This window comes from Oncorhynchus tshawytscha, linkage group LG07 (assembly GCF_018296145.1).
Source record: "Oncorhynchus tshawytscha isolate Ot180627B linkage group LG07, Otsh_v2.0, whole genome shotgun sequence".
Taxonomy (NCBI): Eukaryota; Metazoa; Chordata; class Actinopteri; order Salmoniformes; family Salmonidae; genus Oncorhynchus; species Oncorhynchus tshawytscha.
Window position 1 is genome coordinate 73,263,202 of NC_056435.1, and position 18,416 is coordinate 73,281,617.

The window sequence follows — 18,416 nt, forward strand, 5'->3', positions numbered from 1 at the left end:
CCCCTGAGACACACAGCTCTTACTAATACATCACTACTCCCCCTGAGACACACAGCTCTTACTAATACATCACTACTCCCCCTGAGACACACAGCTCTTACTAATACATCACTACTCCCCCTGAGACACACAGCTCTTACTAATACATCACTACTCCCCCCTGAGACACACAGCTCTTACTAATACATCACTACTCCCCCTGAGACACACAGCTCTTACTAATACATCACTACCCCCCGAGACACACAGCTCTTACTAATACATCACTACTCCCCCTGAGACACACAGCTCTTACTAATACATCACTACCCCCCCGAGACACACAGCTCTTACTAATACATCACTACTCCCCCCTGAGACACACAGCTCTTACTAATACATCACTACTCCCCCCTGAGACACACAGCTCTTACTAATACATCACTACCCCCCGAGACACACAGCTCTTACTAATACATCACTACCCCCCGAGACACACAGCTCTTACTAATACATCACTACTCCCCCCGAGACACACAGCTCTTACTAATACATCACTACCCCCCGAGACACACAGCTCTTACTAATACATCACTACTCCCCCTGAGACACACAGCTCTTACTAATACATCACTACCCCCCTGAGACACACAGCTCTTACTAATACATCACTACTCCCCCTGAGACACACAGCTCTTACTAATACATCACTACTCCCCCTGAGACACACAGCTCTTACTAATACATCACTACTCCCCCTGAGACACACAGCTCTTACTAATACATCACTACCCCCCTGAGACACACAGCTCTTACTAATACATCACTACTCCCCCTGAGACACACAGCTCTTACTAATACATCACTACTCCCCCTGAGACACACAGCTCTTACTAATACATCACTACTCCCCCCGAGACACACAGCTCTTACTAATACATCACTACCCCCCGAGACACACAGCTCTTACTAATACATCACTACCCCCTGAGACACACAGCTCTTACTAATACATCACTACTCCCCCTGAGACACACAGCTCTTACTAATACACCACTACTCCCCCTGAGACACACAGCTCTTACTAATACACCACTACTCCCCCCTGAGACACACAGCTCTTACTAATACACCACTACTCCCCCTGAGACACACAGCTCCTACTAATACATCACTACTCCCCCCTGAGACACACAGCTCTTACTAATACATCACTACTCCCCCCTGAGACACACAGCTCTTACTAATACATCACTACTCCCCCTGAGACACACAGCTCTTACTAATACAGTGTGCTTTAACCGTGACGTAAGCTCACACTAAACACACTTTGAAGCGTAGCAGTATACATTTCAGATCACTATTTAAATGTTTTTGTTTGTTCCAGAATTGATATGTAAAGAAGAAGGCTTTGTTACCCCTACAATATTGACTCCTGTGGATTTTATTGCACTTGATACCCAGCGATGCTATGATGTAAACACACTGCCTTGTGAGGAACAACTACAGGTGAGTTTTTAAATGTTTTATCTGATTACACACAACAACAAAAAAAAAAAATTATGACGTTTTCACGATTTATTTTGTAATATGGAAACTGCTGTAAGAAATTGTTTAGTTTCTTTGTGAACGTACCGTTTTTAAAAAATTATAGTGATTCTTAAAACAAATTAATTACATACTGTTATTAAAATGGTTTAAAAAAAAACAACCCGAACTCAGGGGTAGACGTAACATAGTAAACAAATGTGGAGTACTGAAATTAGTATGATATGTTACATTTGGTATGGTATGTATATATTTGTGGATGTCCATTATCCATTTTGTATGATACCAATTACAATTCAAATGATGTAACAAATGATCATTCGTATGATATGTTACGAATTTGCAATATGTATATTTGACAAATTCCATTTTTAACTAGGTTGCTAGTTTGCTAACGTTAGTTAGCTGGCTAATGTTAACCTTAATTCCTTGGATAGCTAACGTTATGGGAAGGGTTAGCTAACATGCCAAGTAGTTGCAAAGTTACTAAAATACTAAAGTTGTCCGTGATGAGATTCATGACACGCAACCTTAGGGTCGCTTGCCGTTCACGTTATACACTTACCCATCCAACCACCCTCCTTTCCTTTTCGCCTTGAGGAAACTTCGACCCACAATTTAAAAGTTATGACATACCCTGGTATAGCGTGCGGTATGCCGTGGTGTGGAATGGTGCTTTACAGTTCTTGCTTTTAGTGCTCGTTTTAACCACCAGAGGCCACCATTAAACACATTTACTCAATTTATTGATATGGGCTTTTGAAGCCGATCATGCAATTGTGAATGAACTTCATGATTTCAAATTTAATTATATATTTCATTGTAGTCCTATAGGAAGGAGATCCGTCAAGCTGAATCCCAATATGGGCAGAATATCTGGATGGTTAGATGCCGACATTTGGTTGTGTATCAGATTTAGGGAATTGTTCAAGTTTAATTCAGAAAGTATTCAGACCCCTTCCCCTTTTCCACATTTTGTTACGTTGCAGCCTTATTCAAAAATGTATCAAATAAAAACACATACACATCTGTCTATATACAATACACCAAAAGGACAAAGCGAAAGCAGGTTTTTAGAAATGTTTGCTGATTTATACGAAGTTAAAAAACTGATATCTTATTCACATAAGTATTCAGACCTTTGCTATGAGACTCCAAATTCAGCTCCGGTGCATCCTGTTTCTATGGATCATCCTTGAGATGTTTCTATAACTTGATTGGCGTCCACCTGTGGGTAGGGCTGTTGCGGTGACCGTATTACCCCCACACCGGCAGTCACGAGTCATGAAGGCAGTCAAATGCCACATGACCGTTTAGTCACAGTAATTAGGCTTCTCCAAGTTCTGATGCTGCTGATGGTCATTAGTAACCTACCAAACTTGTTAACTACCTGGTACTCAGCACTATTGTCCCTCTAATCTCTCTGACATCAATGCAAATGTATCGAAAATCTAATCAAACACTTCATGAGAGCCCATGAGCTCATGTTGCACAACATTTCTATAGGCTATGCAATTGCAGGGGGAAAACAGAGTGATGGCCTCTAATAAAAAAGAGGAGGATTCCATCAGCTTCCTATAGACTAGGCCTACTATATTTATTTCTCAACTTTCCTAATATTAAACACTTGTCTTCTCTTTATAACAGGAGTATAGCCTACCTGGCATGAAATGAACCACGGAATAAGCTTCCTCCATTCTCTATTTTCTCTTAATGGTACATTTGCGCTTATAGCCTACTACCATGTGTGCATTGCTGTGATAATAGTGTGAAGAAATAGCCTAATAGTTTATCAACATTTTAAGCCAAACGTTCTGATCTGTTGCGTCAGGTTCATTGCGTAAAACAGTTTTTTTGATACTAGTGGTTTTATTAATTTGGGATCTATCGCATCCCACAACTGTCCCAGAATATGTTTGGAATATGTATTTCTCTCAAAGAATAGGTCAACTTTTGTACTATGGGAGATAGTAGCTTGACATAGGCTAGTGCTTTTGCTGTTCGTTAGACTTACTCATCTTGTTGGCTGACAAAGTAAATGTGGACATTTTTTCCAATATCTTCAATATGCACCTCGGAACTGAAATGAATACACGGAAGGAATACACGGAAGGAATGCACGCAGTTGCGTCCCCGATGTGTCTTGTCTTCACTTGTAACCTGTGAGAAAGACCCGATCACGCTTCGGGTTGCGCAGCACACTCCAGGAGAAGGCCAAAACACCAACACTCCGGGCCGCGAAAGGCATGGATTTTCATAGGGTGCTTTACGGCTACAGAGGTGACCAAAAACCCAGATTGTCACTCTGACAGAGCTCCAGAGTTCCTCTGGAAGGTTCTCCCATCTCTGCAGCGCTCCAGCAATCAGGCCTTTATGGAGTGGCCAGATGGAAGCCACTCCTCAGGAAAAAGGCACATGACAGCCCGCTTGGAGTTTGCCAAAAGGCACCTAAAGGACTCTCACACCATGAGAAACAAGATTCTCTGGTCTGATGAAACCAAGATTGACCTGAATGCCAAATGTCACATCTGGAGGAAACCTGGCACCATCTCTACGGTGAAGCATGGTGGTGGCAGCATCATGCTATGGGGATGTTTTTTCAGCAGCAGGGACTGGGAGACTAGTCAGGATTGAGGGAAAGGTGTAAAGTACAGAGATCCTTGATGAAAACCTGCTCCAGTGTGCTCAGGACCTCCGACTGGGACGAAGGTTCATCTATATATCTTATGTTGGCTGTAGGCTTTCATTAGGGCAAGGCTCTTTTCAAAGCGATTTGAGTTGACAAGGTGCTGCATTTCGTGGAAATAACGGCTACAGTCCAGTCAAATCCCATTGTATTGGTCACATACACATGGTTAGCAGATGTTAATGCGAGTGTAGCGAAATGCTAGTGCTTCTAGTTCCGACAATGCAGTAATATCTAACAAGTAATCTAACAATTCAACAACTACCTTATACACACAAATCTAAAGGGATGGAATAAGAATATGTACATATAAATATATGGAAGGGTGATACCCGAGCGGCATAGACCAGATGCAGTAGATGGTATAGAGTACAGTATATACATGAGATGAGTAATGTAAGATATGTAAATATTATTAAAGTGACTAGTGATCCATTTATTAAAGTGGCCAATGATTTCAAGTCTATGTAGGGAGCAGCCTCTCTGTGTTAGTGATGGCTGTTTAAAGATATAAGCTGTTTTTCAGTCTCTCGGTTTCAGCTTTGATGCACTTGTACTAACCTCGCCTTCTGGATGATAGCGGGGTGAACAGGCAGTGGCTCGGGTGGTTGTTGTCCTTGATGATCTTTTTGGCTTTTCTACGACATCGAGTGTTGTAGGTGTCCTGGAGGGCAGGTAATGTGTCCCCGGTGGGTGATACGTTGTGCAGACCGAACCACCCTCTGAAGAGCCTTGCATTGCAGTTGCCATACCAGGATGCTCTCAATTGTGCATCTGTAAAACTATGTGAGGGTTTTAGGTGACAAGCCACATTTCTTCCGCCTCCTGAGGTTGAAGAGGTGCTGCTGAGCCTTCTTCACAACGCTGTCTGAACCATTTCAGTTTGTCTGTGATGTGTACGCCGAGGAACTTTAAAACTTTCCACCTTCTCCACTGCTGTCAGTAGTAATACAGTCCAGTGACGTCTTCTTTTGACTGAAACAAAAAAATAGGTGTATTTCTTTCCCTCAGGTGTGAGCTGTTGGGTGCCTGGGACAGAGGAAGAGCAATTCTTAAGCTTATTGTTCTAATATCAATCACCATCTTCTTCGTCATCAGTCATGTGCACAATTATCCGTTTCTATCGGGTTTCCATCAGCCGTTCATTCAGTGAGGAGAGACACACATTAGTGCCCTGGGTACTAACGCTTACACCTTAACCCAAAAGAATAATGAGTGTTCTACCCCCCCCCCGCCCCTTTGCGGTGACATATCTCGTACTGTACCGTCATTTACGTGTGTAACCATCTGTCGTATGTAACCACATCAAAACGTAACCTAATAGTGTCCCGGACCCAGGCACTCTACATGATATTACATTGTCTTTGTGGGTTGCATGTTCAGTGGCGCAACATCATAAATGTTACGTTTTGTTATTGTTCCAGGTTACCAGCCACCAACCTGATGATTCTAGATCTTTTGAACGCTCCAGTACCCAACAGAACCAGAACAGTAGGTACGTTGTGAAGCACGCAGCTTGTAAACATCATTTACGCTTGACACGGAAATAAACAATTTCAATCATTCTTTCACCCACCCACCCATTCATTCAATCATTCTTTCACCCATTCATTTATTCATTCAAGTTGTGTTGTTTCTGTACTGTTTGTCTCCATGTCTTCACTAATGTGACATGTAGTTAAAATGGAGGCCGGTGACATGTAGTTAAAATGGAGGCCAGGTTTATACACTAACCTGTCAGGAGGAGGCGCTAGATCCCTCCAGAAATATCGGTAGACAGTTGAGGAACGTCAACCCTGTGACATGAGGTATCCACCAGTCATATTACTGTGTCAGTGTTTTTAGTAGAAATTAATCACTTTTTTAAATGTATTTATGATTTATTTATACACAGCATTCCAGTCTAAACCATATATATTCCCCTCTTTCACCTTCTGCTGTTATTGTTCTACAGTTTTATCATGAGTTATTCTAGATGTTGATGATGATGATGAAGATCTAACCAGGTGTGTATTTCCTGTGTCCCAGCTGCTGCTGCTGTGTGGAGGACAGAGAGGAGCGATACACATGGAGCAACACTAACCTGAGGACCCCTGTGCTCCCCCTCCACCTCCCCTCCACCTCCTCCTGTCCGTCCTTCACCTCCCTGCTGTCTGCCCGCATCACCAGAGCCCTGGGAGAGGAGAACAGGAGGCCCAGCAGACTCCGAGATCTCCCCAGCCAGGAAGAGACTGATCTGGGCAGCCCCAGTCCAAGCCCCTCCTCTGGAGATGGATACTTTGAGATGGGTCTGGGGGAGGGAAAGGAGAGGGAGGGAGAGGAGGGGTCCCTGACTGACCCGGTAGAGGGAGAGAACCAGGCCCTAGAGACAGAGGTGTTACGTGTGACCAAAGTCATGTGGTGCCACTGCATCAGGGTTGATGATGTGGTGGAGCAGAGGTCGGTGTGTGTGGTGCTAACAAACAGTCTACTGGGGCTGTTCCACTGTCCTCGTCACCCCTCCACAGCCCCAACCCATCAACCCCAGAGCCAGCCTCACGACCTTGGCTCAGTCACAGTCCAGACCCAGGGCCTAACCCTACAAACTCTAGTAGATAACCTGGAGCCAGACCTCGTCCTTCCCTACGACCAGCTAGACTCTCTCCTCTTCTACATCCCAGACACTTGCCTTTCCCTGAGGGTGAGGTCCTCTGATGTCCACTGGTACCTCTTCTCAGACCCCGAGGGTTTAAAAGAGACCCACTCCCTGCTCTGCTCCCTGGCCCAGCTCCCCTCCTCCCCGTTAGGAGGACTCTCCACCCCACAGCAGCTCCTCCACCTGCTCTTCACCTCCTGGGAGATGGAAGAGAACCAGAGCTGTGTGAAAGGAGGTTATGCAGCACATCTAGTGGAGACTGCCATGTTGTCGTCCCAGACCAGCCAGCGGACAACCTCCTCAACAAACCCAACTCTCACTCCAACGAAGACCTCTACTAACCCAGATACCTTCACCCTCCAAACTCTAACCAATCCCCTTCTCTCTGACATCCTATCCCACGTAGTTCCAGGAGGGGACAGAGCCTCCTCCTGCTGTGTCCCCTGTGTCCTGTTCTTGACCCAGCGCCATCTCTGTGTGCTGAAGGTGGACTTCAAAGCTCTGGCCCGGGGAACCACCGGAGATGAACCGTCAGACGACCACAACCAGAGGCTCCGCTCCTGCTCCAGGCTCAGCCGCATCCCCCTGGCCTCCGTGCTGCCCCACCCAAGGCAGAGTGCCCTGTATGGGGCTGGTGCTGGGTCTATCCCTGCCTACTCTCCCAGCTGCCCCTTGCACCACCGCTCCCCCAGAGACAGCCGTGTCATGGAGCTCCTAGTGGGACAGGAGAGGGTCACAGCGGTGTTCCCGTTTCCTCACGACAGGCTCCGTTTCCAGAAACAGTTCACCCTGCTGCGCTCCAGCCTCAGGGACATCAAGACTGTGGCTTTCCTGCAGGGGGGGAACGAACATAGCCACAGTCCCAGGACGATAAACATACACACTCCCAATGAGACCAAGAGCACAGACAGACTGCAGGTTAACAGGTAGATACACATGGACACACTGTCTCATTACTGAAGGACGGACCTGTCTCATTACTGAAGGACGGACCGTCCTCATTACTGAAGGACGGACCGTCCTCATTACTGAAGGACGGACCGTCCTCATTACTGAAGGACGGACCGTCCTCATTACTGAAGGACGGACCGTCCGAATTTATTATTATTATTATTATTTTTTTGTCAAATAGAAATGTAGCTAAATTTAAATGTTTAGTGAATATGAAAATGTATTCTATAGCTAACAGTTAGCTATCGAGGTTTTTCCATTTTTCATGACATATTTATTCTCTCTCTCTAGCCCTCGAGGTGCTCAGCGTCCTCGGCCATCCCTGTCCCTGTCCTACCCAACAGACATCCTGGTGGAGAAGCTGACCGGAGACAATCAGGTCCCATCCCACCTGTCCCTGTCCCCAGCCCTGTCCCTCGTCTCTGGGCTTAGGGGACACCAGCTGCTGGGGTTCTTCCACACAAACATTGCAGAGGTAGAGGGAGAGAGATATGCGTGCGCACACACACACACACACACACACACGCAGGCGCAAACAATTGGTTGCCGGAGAATGTGACTGGTATGATATTTAAATTTACCAGATGTTTTAGAAATGTACCTGACCCATATGCATTGGGTGCATATCCTATTACGGCGTCCACCCACGGTGCTCAGAATGACACAAATCACATTTAGATTAGTTATGGTAAATCATATTAACAGAAAAGGATTTAGCCTGTAAAGCTCTTATACTTTTATTGAAAAGCAAAACATTGTCGGTCTTCATCCCTACTATAAAATAATCAATTTACATTTTTTTTAAAACTAAATATTCAGGCTAGAAGAACAAGTAATAAAACACAACTTCAAAATATAGTATTTTTATCATCTAATTTGGAAACGATCTCTACTATTGGCTTATTTGTTTGAGCTGTGCACGAAAGAGGTGTGTCTATGTGTGCCGAACCGCGCATCTGGAGCGAGTGACTGTTAACGAGCCTCGCTGACTGTGTGATGGGTCGCCTCAGAACTGGATATTTATTAAAGGGCAATTCTGTCACTTTTCAACCTCAATATCTTCCGCACCTAACCAGTGTCTGTATACAGTGCGTGCGGACATTTTGTAACGTTACAGCCTTATTCTAAAATGGATTAAATTTAAAAAAAATCTTCATCAATCTACACACAATACCCTATAGTGACAAAGCGAGAACAGTTTATTTTATTTTTTTTGCAAATGTATAAAAAACAACAAACAGAAATAGATTATTTACATAAGTATTCAGACCCTTTTGCTATGAGACTCAAAATTGAGCTCAGGTGCAGCATGTTTCCATTGATCATCCTTGAGATGTTTCTACAACTGGATTGGAATCCACCTGTGGTAAATTCAATTGATTGGACATGATTTGGAAAACGCACACCTGTATTTTATAAGGTCCCACAGTTCACAGTGCATGTCAGAGCAAAAACCAAGCCATGAGGTCGAAGGAATTGTCCGTAGAGCTCCGAGACAGGATTGTGTCAAGGCACAGATCTGGGGAAGGGTAACAAAAAATGTCTGCAGCATTGAAGGTCCCCAAGAACACAGTGGCCTCCTTCATTCTTAAATGGAAGAAGTTTGGAATCACCAAGACGTTCTGTCCTTCAAGAGCTGTCCGCTCGGCCAAACTGAGTAATCGGGGGAGCAGGGCCTTGGACAGGAAGGTGACTAGGAACCCGACGATCATTCTGACAGAGTTCCTCTGTAGAGATGGGAGAACCTTCCAGAAGGACAACCATCTCTGCAGCACTCTACTAGCAAGGCCTTGGTGGAGTGCTGCAGTTCAATCTAATGAAACCAAGATTGAACTCTTTGCCCTGAATGCCAAGCGTCACATCTGGAGGAAACCTGGCACCATCCCTACGATGAAGCATGGTGGTGGCAGCATCATGCTGTGGGGATGTTTTTCAGCTGCAGGGACTGGGAGACTAGTCAGGATCGAGGGAAACATGAATCGAGCAAAGTACAGAGATCCTTCATGAAAATCTGCTCAGGACCTCAGACTAGGGGCGAAGGTTCTCCTTCCAACAGGACAACGTCACAAAGTACACAGCCAAGACAATGCAGGAGTGGCTTTGGGACAAGTCTCTGAGTGGCCCATCCAGAGCCCAGACCTGAAAATAACTGTGCAGCGACGCTCCCGATCCAACCTGACAGAGCTTGAGAGGAATACAGATACAGGTGTACAGAGCTTGTAGTGTCATACCCAAGAAGACTCAGGGCTATAATCGCTGCCAAAGGTGCTTCAACAAAGTACTGAGTAAAGAGTCTGAATATTTTAATTTATTTTTTATACATTTGAAAAATGTCCAAACTGTTTTTGTGATGTCGTTATGGGGTATTGTGATGTCGTTATGGGGTATTGTGATGTCGTTATGGGGTATTGTGATGTCGTTATGGGGTATTGTGATGTCGTTATGGGGTATTGTGATGTCGTTATGGGGTATTGTGATGTCGTTATGGGGTATTGTGATGTCGTTATGGGGTATTGTGTAGATTGAGGATGAGAACAACAACAATTGCATCCATTTTAGAATACGTCTGTAACGTAACAAAATGTGGAAAAAGTTAAGGGGTCTGAATACTTTCCGAATGTACTGTATGTGAAAACAATTTCTACGATCTGGTTAAAAAGAGAAGAAATGTCCTAAAAATACTTCTCTGTGACATCACAGGGTACGATTTGAAGTTTTAAAAAAACATTCAAAACCTTTCAAAACCTGCAACGAGTTTCTTGCTCCCCACGTCTCTGTGAATTTCATAGTGTTTTACAATCACTGTTTTTAAAATGTCTTTCCTTTTGATGATGTCATCACGTAGAACTTTTAAACGTATTTTTTTTTTCTTCTTTTCTACAAAACTTTGAAATGTGCTATTTTTCCACCTATGTTGACACTGGTATTGTGCTGGAGATCATGAACATGATGCCTCATCCTCCTATTAGGCTACTAAATGCGTTGGAGGTCGGTTGTACATTGGTAGAATACTATGGCAGGGGGCTAGGTCAACTCTAGGTTTCTTTCATAAGCTTTTCTCAGCTGTACATTTCTTTTGAGTTCTCATTCGATTTTTTTTATTTTTTACCTTGGTGTTTGCACAATTCCACTTCTTGTGGCCTGAAATATTTGTCATTCAAAATAAAGCTGTGATTTGAGAATAGCCAAGCCATACACTGACTTTTATCATTTTATTCCCCTTTTTTTTTTAAAAGCTGCAACTTTAGGACATCAAACATGTTATTAATATAATATTTTGGATATACTCTTTATAACTTATTTGAATACTTTTATAATATTTCAATTAGGATTAGTCTAGGCTTTTGTCCATTTGGTTCGCATTGGTAAGGAGGGATTGTTCCTTTTTCAGTAACACATCTATCCAATCAGAGGAGGTAGGAAGTTCCTTTGAAGATGGAATGCATCGGCTGGTATTTCCATCATTTAATAAAGAGCATTATTTTTCCATGTGATTTTTTTTTTTCCTTTTTTTTTCTCCTGGACAATTTGATCGGCAAAAAAAAAAAAAAAAATCAGCTTTTCATAAAAAAATGTTGGCAGCCAAAAGCCGTTAATTTCCAGCTAACTGAAACCTTGACGCCCATTCATCAACAACAATTGACTTCTTACTGCCTGTGATGATTAAAGAGGATGATTTGTGCCTGTGATGTCTGAGATGTTTAAAGGTGATGGCATGTGCCTGTGATGTCTAAAGGGGATGGCGTGTGCCTGTGATGTCTAAAGGGGATGGCGTGTGCCTGTGATGTCTAAAGGGGATGGCGTGTGCCTGTGATGTCTAAAGGGGATGGCGTGTGCCTGTGATGTCTAAAGGGGATGGCGTGTGTGTGTTTTGACCAGGAAGAGAAGGAAGAGCTGCATCACATCCTGTGGTCATCTGTGGTTTTTTATAAGTCACCTGATGTCGAGGCCACTTCCTGTATCATGCTCTCTACTAAAGCCCTCTACTTCCTGCTGGATGACTCCGCCTCCACGCTCAATGACCAATCACGTAAGACAAACACACACACTGCACGGCAGCTACGCTCAGTGACCAGACACATTAGGAAAAATATCAATCACAGTTGAAAAGAGCTGCATGAGTTTGAGGGAGAGTCTGTCTGTCTGAGTGAGTATGTTTACATGCACACCAGTAACTCTAAATATAACTGATTATGGTAGGAGGCTGAGTATGGCATTAGTCATGTAAACACCTTAAAATTGTAGTAATGTGTGTTGTCTTTATCCTTCAGTACTGTGGGTCTGTAGTAATGTGTGCTGTCTTTATACTGTGGGTCTGTGGTAATGAGTGCTGTCTTTATACTGTGGGTCTGTAATGTGTGCTGTCTTTATACTGTGGGTCTGTGGTAATGAGTGCTGTCTTTATACTGTGGGTCTGTGGTAATGAGTGCTGTCTTTATACTGTGGGTCTGTGGTAATGAGTGCTGTCTTTATACTGTGGGTCTGTAGTAATGAGTGCTGTCTTTATACTGTGGGTCTGTGGTAATGAGTGCTGTCTTCATACTGTGGGTCTGTGGTAATGAGTGCTGTCTTTATACTGTGGGTCTGTGGTAATGAGTGCTGTCTTTACACTGTGGGTCTGTAGTAATGAGTGCTGTCTTTACACTGTGGGTCTGTAGTAATGAGTGCTGTCTTTATACTGTGGGTCTGTAGTAATGAGTGCTGTCTTTATACTGTGGGTCTGGTAATGTGTGCTGTCTTTATACTGTGGTAATGTGTGCTGTCTTCAGTACTGTGGGTCTGTAGTAATGAGCGGTGTCTTTATACTGTGGGTCTGTAGTAATGAGTGCTGTCTTTATACTGTGGGTCTGTAGTAATGAGTGCTGTCTTTATCCTTCAGTACTGTGGGACTGGAGCCACTGTGACCATCGGGACCCAGAGCTGGTCATGTCTTACTGTTTCACCATCGACCTCCACGACCTCCACTCTGTCAACGTGGGCCTGTTCGACCAGTACTTCAGGGTGGTGGGTGAGTAGGGAGAATGAATGGATGACCACAGTGTCACAGAGAAGACTAGGATCAGGATGTTAAAAACAGTCGAACATACTGTGACGTGTTGTCTGAATTCATAGAAATCCCAATCCCTATCCCAGAACTCATAGAAATTCCCAATCCCTATCCCAGAATTCATAGCATTCCCTATCCCAGAATTCATAGAAAGCCCTATCCCAGAATTCATAGAAATCCCTATCCCAGAACTCATAGAAATCCCTATCCCAGAACTCATAGAAATCCCTATCCCAGAACTCATAGAAATGCCCTATCCCAGAACTCATAGAAATGCCCTATCCCAGAACTCATAGACATGCCCTATCCCAGAACTCATAGACATGCCCTATCCCAGAACTCATAGACATGCCCTATCCCAGAACATGCCCTATCATAGAAATGCCCTATCCCAGAACTCATAGAAATGCCCTATCCCAGAACTCATAGAAATGCCCTATCCCAGAACTCATAGAAATGCCCTATCCCAGAACTCATAGAAATGCCCTATCCCAGAACTCATAGAAATGCCCTATCCCAGAACTCATAGAAATGCCCTATCCCAGAATTCATAGAAATTAATGGAAATCCCAATCCAAGATCATTTCACCTGATAATAAATACTGAACAAACATATCAATGCAACAATTTCAAAGATTTTACTGAGTTGCAGTTCATATAAGGAATCAGACAATTGAAGGCTGGCTGCTGGACTGGGCTGGCTGCTGGACTGGGCTGGCTGCTGGACTGGCCTGGCTGCTGGACTGGGCTGGCTGCTGGACTGGGCTGGCTGGCTGGTGGACTGGGCTGGTGGCTGGGCTGGCTACTGGGCTGGCTGCTGGACTGGGCTGGCTGCTGGGCTGGGCTGGCTGCTGGACTGGGCTGGCTGGCTGGTGGACTGGCCTGGCTGGTGGACTGGCCTGGCTGGTGGACTGGCCTGGCTGGTGGACTGGCCTGGCTGCTGGACTGGCCTGGCTGCTGGACTGGGCTGGCTGGTGGACTGGGCTGGCTGGTGGACTGGGCTGGTGGCTGGGCTGGCTACTGGGCTGGCTGCTGGACTGGGCTGGTGGCTGGGCTGGTGACTGGACTGGGCTGGCTGCCAGGGACTGGGCTGGTGGCTGGGCTGGTGACTGGACTGGGCTGGTGACTGGACTGGGCTGGCTGCCAGGGACTGGGCTGGTGGCTGGGCTGGTGACTGGACTGGGCTGGCTGCCGGTGGCTGGGCTGGTGACTGGACTGGGCTGGCTGCTGGGACTGGGCTGGTGCTGGGGCTGGGCTGGTGGCTGGGCTGGTGACTGGGCCGGCTGCCGGTGACTGGGCCGGCTGCCGGTGACTGGGCCGGGGACTGGGCCGGCTGCCGGGGACTGGGCCGGCTGTAATCTGTGTTGTGTTATTTGTCTCCAGGACCGTCAGCGGACCACATCATCTGCTGTCTGACGAGGGACAGTTACGGGACACACCGCTTCCTGCAGCAGCTGATGACGGTCCTCTCTCTACAGGACAAACTACCCTCTCCTGAACCCTCCGAACAAGACTTCTACACACAGTTTGGAAATAAATCTACAGGTATTCATAACGTTTTACATCTGTACGTTTTCATCAGTAAAATGCCCTTGTGGAGATGTGAGTGGATTGTCTAGGTTTAAGAAACAGATCTCCACAATAACATGGGTAGAATCTAGGGGGTTCTATTTGGGATTAAGACTTAGTCTTTTTTGTCCTACTGTGTTGACGTACCAAACTAAATGAGTCCTTTTTGTCCTACTGTGTTGACGTACCAAACTAAATGAGTCCTTTTTGTCCTACTGTGTTGTCTACTCCCAGGTAAGATGGGGAACTATGAACTGGTCCACTCTAGCAGGGTAAAGTTCATCTACCCCAGCGAAGAAGAGATTGGAGACCTGACCTTTATCGTAGCCGAGAGGAAAGGTCCCTCTGGGGCATCCAGCTGTAATATCCTGCTCTACGTCCTGGTCTTCCAGGTGCAGACCCAGGGGCTAGGTTTCTCCCAGACCCAGGGGCTAGGTTTCTCCCAGACCCAGGGGCTAGGTTTCTCCCAGACCCAGGGGCTAGGTTTCTCCCAGACCCAGGGGCTAGGTTTCTCCCAGACCCAGGGGCTAGGTTTCTCCCAGACCCAGGGGCTAGGTTTCTCCCAGACCCAGGGGCTAGGTTTCTCCCAGACCCAGGGGCTAGGCTTCTCCCAGACCCAGGGGCTAGGTTTCTCCCAGGCCCCAGCTGCAGACAGACAGACTTCCACTGGGGGTCTGCAGGGGGATAGAAAGTCTCACCTCCACCCCCAGAGCCCGGTCTCTGCTAGCCAACCCCGTCTTCACCCCTACCCCCAGGCTCCAGGCCCAGCCCCTCCACCAGGCCCCATATCCCCCAACAGAGCCTGCCTCCCCAGGCTCCCTCCACCCCCAGGCCTGTCCTCCATCCTAAGACTCTGATCCTAACCAGCACAGACGTTTTCCTGTTGGATGAGGATTATATCAGCTACCCGCTGCCGGACTTTGCCAAGGAGCCCCCTCCCCGAGACAAGTACCAACTGACCGACGCTCGACGAATAAGAGACCTGGATAGAGTCCTCATGGGTTACCAGACGTACCCTCAGGCGCTGACGTTAGTCTTCGACGATGTCCCTGGGCCAGACCTCCTCTGTCAGCTTACCATGGACCACTTTGGAGAAGAGGAGGAGGTGGGAGGAGGAGGAGGAGGGGAGAAGGGGAGGAGTTGTGGCAGAACAGAGAGCGAGGTACTGTGGTGTATCTATGTCCCCGGAGCAGACAGCAGGGAGAGGCTGATATGTCTGTTAGCAAGACAGTGGGAAGTGCTGTGTAGTAGGGAGCTGCCTGTAGAACTCACTGGCTGACTGGCTGGTTATTCTGCCTGTAGAAGTCACTGGCTAACTAGCTGGTTATTCTGCCTGTAGAAGTCACTGGCTGACTGGCTGGTTCTTCTGCCGGTAGAAGTCACTGGTTGGCTGACTGGTTCTTCTGCCTGTAGAAGTCACTGGTTGGCTGACTGGTTCTTCTGCCTGTAGAAGTCACTGGTTGGCTGACTGGTTCCTCTGCCTGTAGAACTAACTGGCTGCCTGACTGGTTCTTCTGCTTGTAGAACTCACTGGCTGCCTGACTGGTTCTTCTGCCGGTAGAACTGACTGGCTGGTTCTTCTGCCGGTAGAAGTCACTGGTTGGCTGGCTGGTTCTTCTGCCGGTAGAAGTCACTGGCTGACTGGCTGGTTCTTCTGCCTGGTAGAACTCACTGGCTGACTGGCTGGTTCTTCTGCCTGTAGAACTCACTGGTCACTGGCTGGTTCTTCTGTCTGTAGAACTCACTGGCTGGTTCTTCTGTCTGTAGAAGTCACTGGCTGGTTCTTCTGCCTGTAGAAGTCACTGGCTGGTTCTTCTGCCTGTAGAAGTCACTGGCTGACTGGCTGGTTCTTCTGCCTGGTAGAACTCACTGGCTGACTGGCTGGTTCTTCTGCCTGGTAGAACTCACTGGTTGACTGGCTGGTTCTTCTGCCTGGTAGAACTCACTGGCTGACTGGCTGGTTCTTCTGCCTGGTAGAACTCACTGGCTGACTGGCTGGTTCTTCTGCCTGGTAGAACTCACTGGCTGACTGGCTGGTTCTTCTGCCTGGTAGAACTCACTGGCTGACCGGCTGGTTCTTCTGCCTGGTAGAACTCACTGGCTGACTGGCTGGTTCTTCTGCCTGGTAGAACTCACTGGCTGACTGGCTGGTTCTTCTGCCTGGTAGAACTCACTGGCTGACTGGCTGGTTCTTCTGCCTGGTAGAACTCACTGGCTGACTGGCTGGTTCTTCTTCCAGGAGGTTTTAAAGCATGGCTCTACGCTGACCTTTTTTACTAGGAGCATGTGTGCACCTGTTGAAAAATGTTGGCGCACACAAAGTAATTTAGGAGCACAATGAAAAATATTTGAGATATTAAAGCTAGAATCACACAGCTAAATATTTAGACACATATACGAGTAGAATGGTGGCACTGTTGAGCCCTGAAAAGATGGCAGCTTTCAAACCAATGTTCACAGGCTAACGGATGGACTATCTTGCCATAACCTGCTTTCACAGGCTGGTGGATGGACTAAGTTACCATAACCTGCCTTCACAGGCTGGTGGATGGACTAAGTTACCATAACCCGCCTTCACAGGCTGGTGGATGGACTACGTTACCATAACCCGCCTTCACAGGCTGGTGGATGGACTACGTTACTATAACCCGCCTTCACAGGCTGGTGGATGGACTACGTTACCATAACCCGCCTTCACAGGCTGGTGGATGGACTACGTTACCGTAACCCGCCTTCACAGGCTGGTGGATGGACTAACCAAACAAGACACAAGGGACAAACGGGGAATCAAATCCCCCAAAGATTCCTCTTCTCCTTCCCCTCTTCCTCCCCTGTTCCTCCTCTTCTCAAAGGAAGTTCTGTGATGTTTCTTATCATTTATAATCCAAATGCATCCTGGGAATTTGTACAGTCCACACAAGTGTGATATTTATTTATCTTTGTACATAGCTCCGCCCCCAACCCATAGCTCCGCCCCAACCCATAGCTTCGCCCCCAACCCATAGTCTCTGAAGTACATTTATTATGGAATGATACCAATCTTAAATATTATTTTATATTTATCAAAAATAATCTTTTTTTTTTTTTTTTACATGAAAGTGTTATTATTGCTGGTCATTTGTTTGTCTTTGTCTTTTTCTTTCCTCCCCCATGGCACCTTAACGCCTATACACTTATACAAAACATTAGGAACACCGTCCTAATATTGAGTTGCACCCCATTTGTTGCACCCCATTGAGTTGCCCTCAGAACAGCCTCAATTCGTCGGGGCGGGGACTCTACAAGGTATTGAAAGCGTAACACAGGGATGCTGGTCCATGTTGACTCCAGTGCTTCCCACAGTTGTGTCAAGTTTGCTGGATGTCCTTTAGGTGGTGGACCATTCTTGATACACAGCGTTGCAGTTCTTGACACAAACCAGTGCGTCTGGCACCGTACACCATTCAAAAGGCACTTACATAGTCATACCCCTTCACTGATTTCACATTTTGTTATGTTACAGCCTGAACTCAAAATGGATTAAATATAAAACATTTCTCACCCATCTACACACAATACCCCATAATGACATCACAATACCCCATAATGACATCCCCATAATGACATCACAAGACCCCATAATGACATCACAAGACCCCATAATGACAAAGCTAAAAAATATATGTTTTTAGAATTGTTAGCAAATTGAATAAATATGAAATACAGAAATATCTAATTTACATAAGTATTACATAAGAGTTAATACATGTTAGAATCACCTTTGGGAGCGATTACATCTGTGAGTCTTTCTGGGTAAATCTCCCAAGAGCTTTCCACACCGGGATTGTGCAACATTTGCCCATTTAATCTTTTCAAATTGGTTGTTGATCATTGCTAGACAACCATTTTCAGGTCTTGCCATACATTTTCAAGTAGATTTAAGTCAAAACAGTATCTCTGCTTCTCAGGAACATTCACTGTCTTCTCGGTAAAGCAACTCCAGTGCAGATTTGGCCTTGTGT

At 46.0% G+C, this 18,416-nt stretch overlaps 1 protein-coding gene across 6 annotated transcripts in view; it reads left to right on the forward strand.

Moving 5' to 3' along the window:
• The window catches only part of nisch (nischarin), a 40,308-nt gene extending 24,214 nt beyond the window's left edge, over positions 1-16,094 (forward strand). Inside the window, exons 14-22 of one of the 6 annotated variants that reach the window (XM_042324933.1) lie at positions 1,367-1,488; positions 5,638-5,708; positions 6,242-7,774; positions 8,091-8,274; positions 11,679-11,829; positions 12,679-12,807; positions 14,230-14,391; positions 14,650-14,845; positions 15,247-16,094. In XM_042324933.1, coding sequence (XP_042180867.1) covers positions 1,367-1,488; positions 5,638-5,708; positions 6,242-7,774; positions 8,091-8,274; positions 11,679-11,829; positions 12,679-12,807; positions 14,230-14,391; positions 14,650-14,845; positions 15,247-15,694 — 2,996 coding nt within the window. In that variant the 3' untranslated portion in view covers positions 15,695-16,094. Of the gene's footprint in view, positions 1-1,366; positions 1,491-5,637; positions 5,709-5,891; positions 6,022-6,241; positions 7,775-8,090; positions 8,275-11,678; positions 11,830-12,678; positions 12,808-14,229; positions 14,392-14,649 lie in introns of those variants that run through there. The other 5 variants (XM_042324928.1, XM_042324927.1, XM_042324929.1 and 2 more) reach the window with 5 other exon arrangements.
• Positions 16,095-18,416: the final 2,322 nt, after the last annotated feature.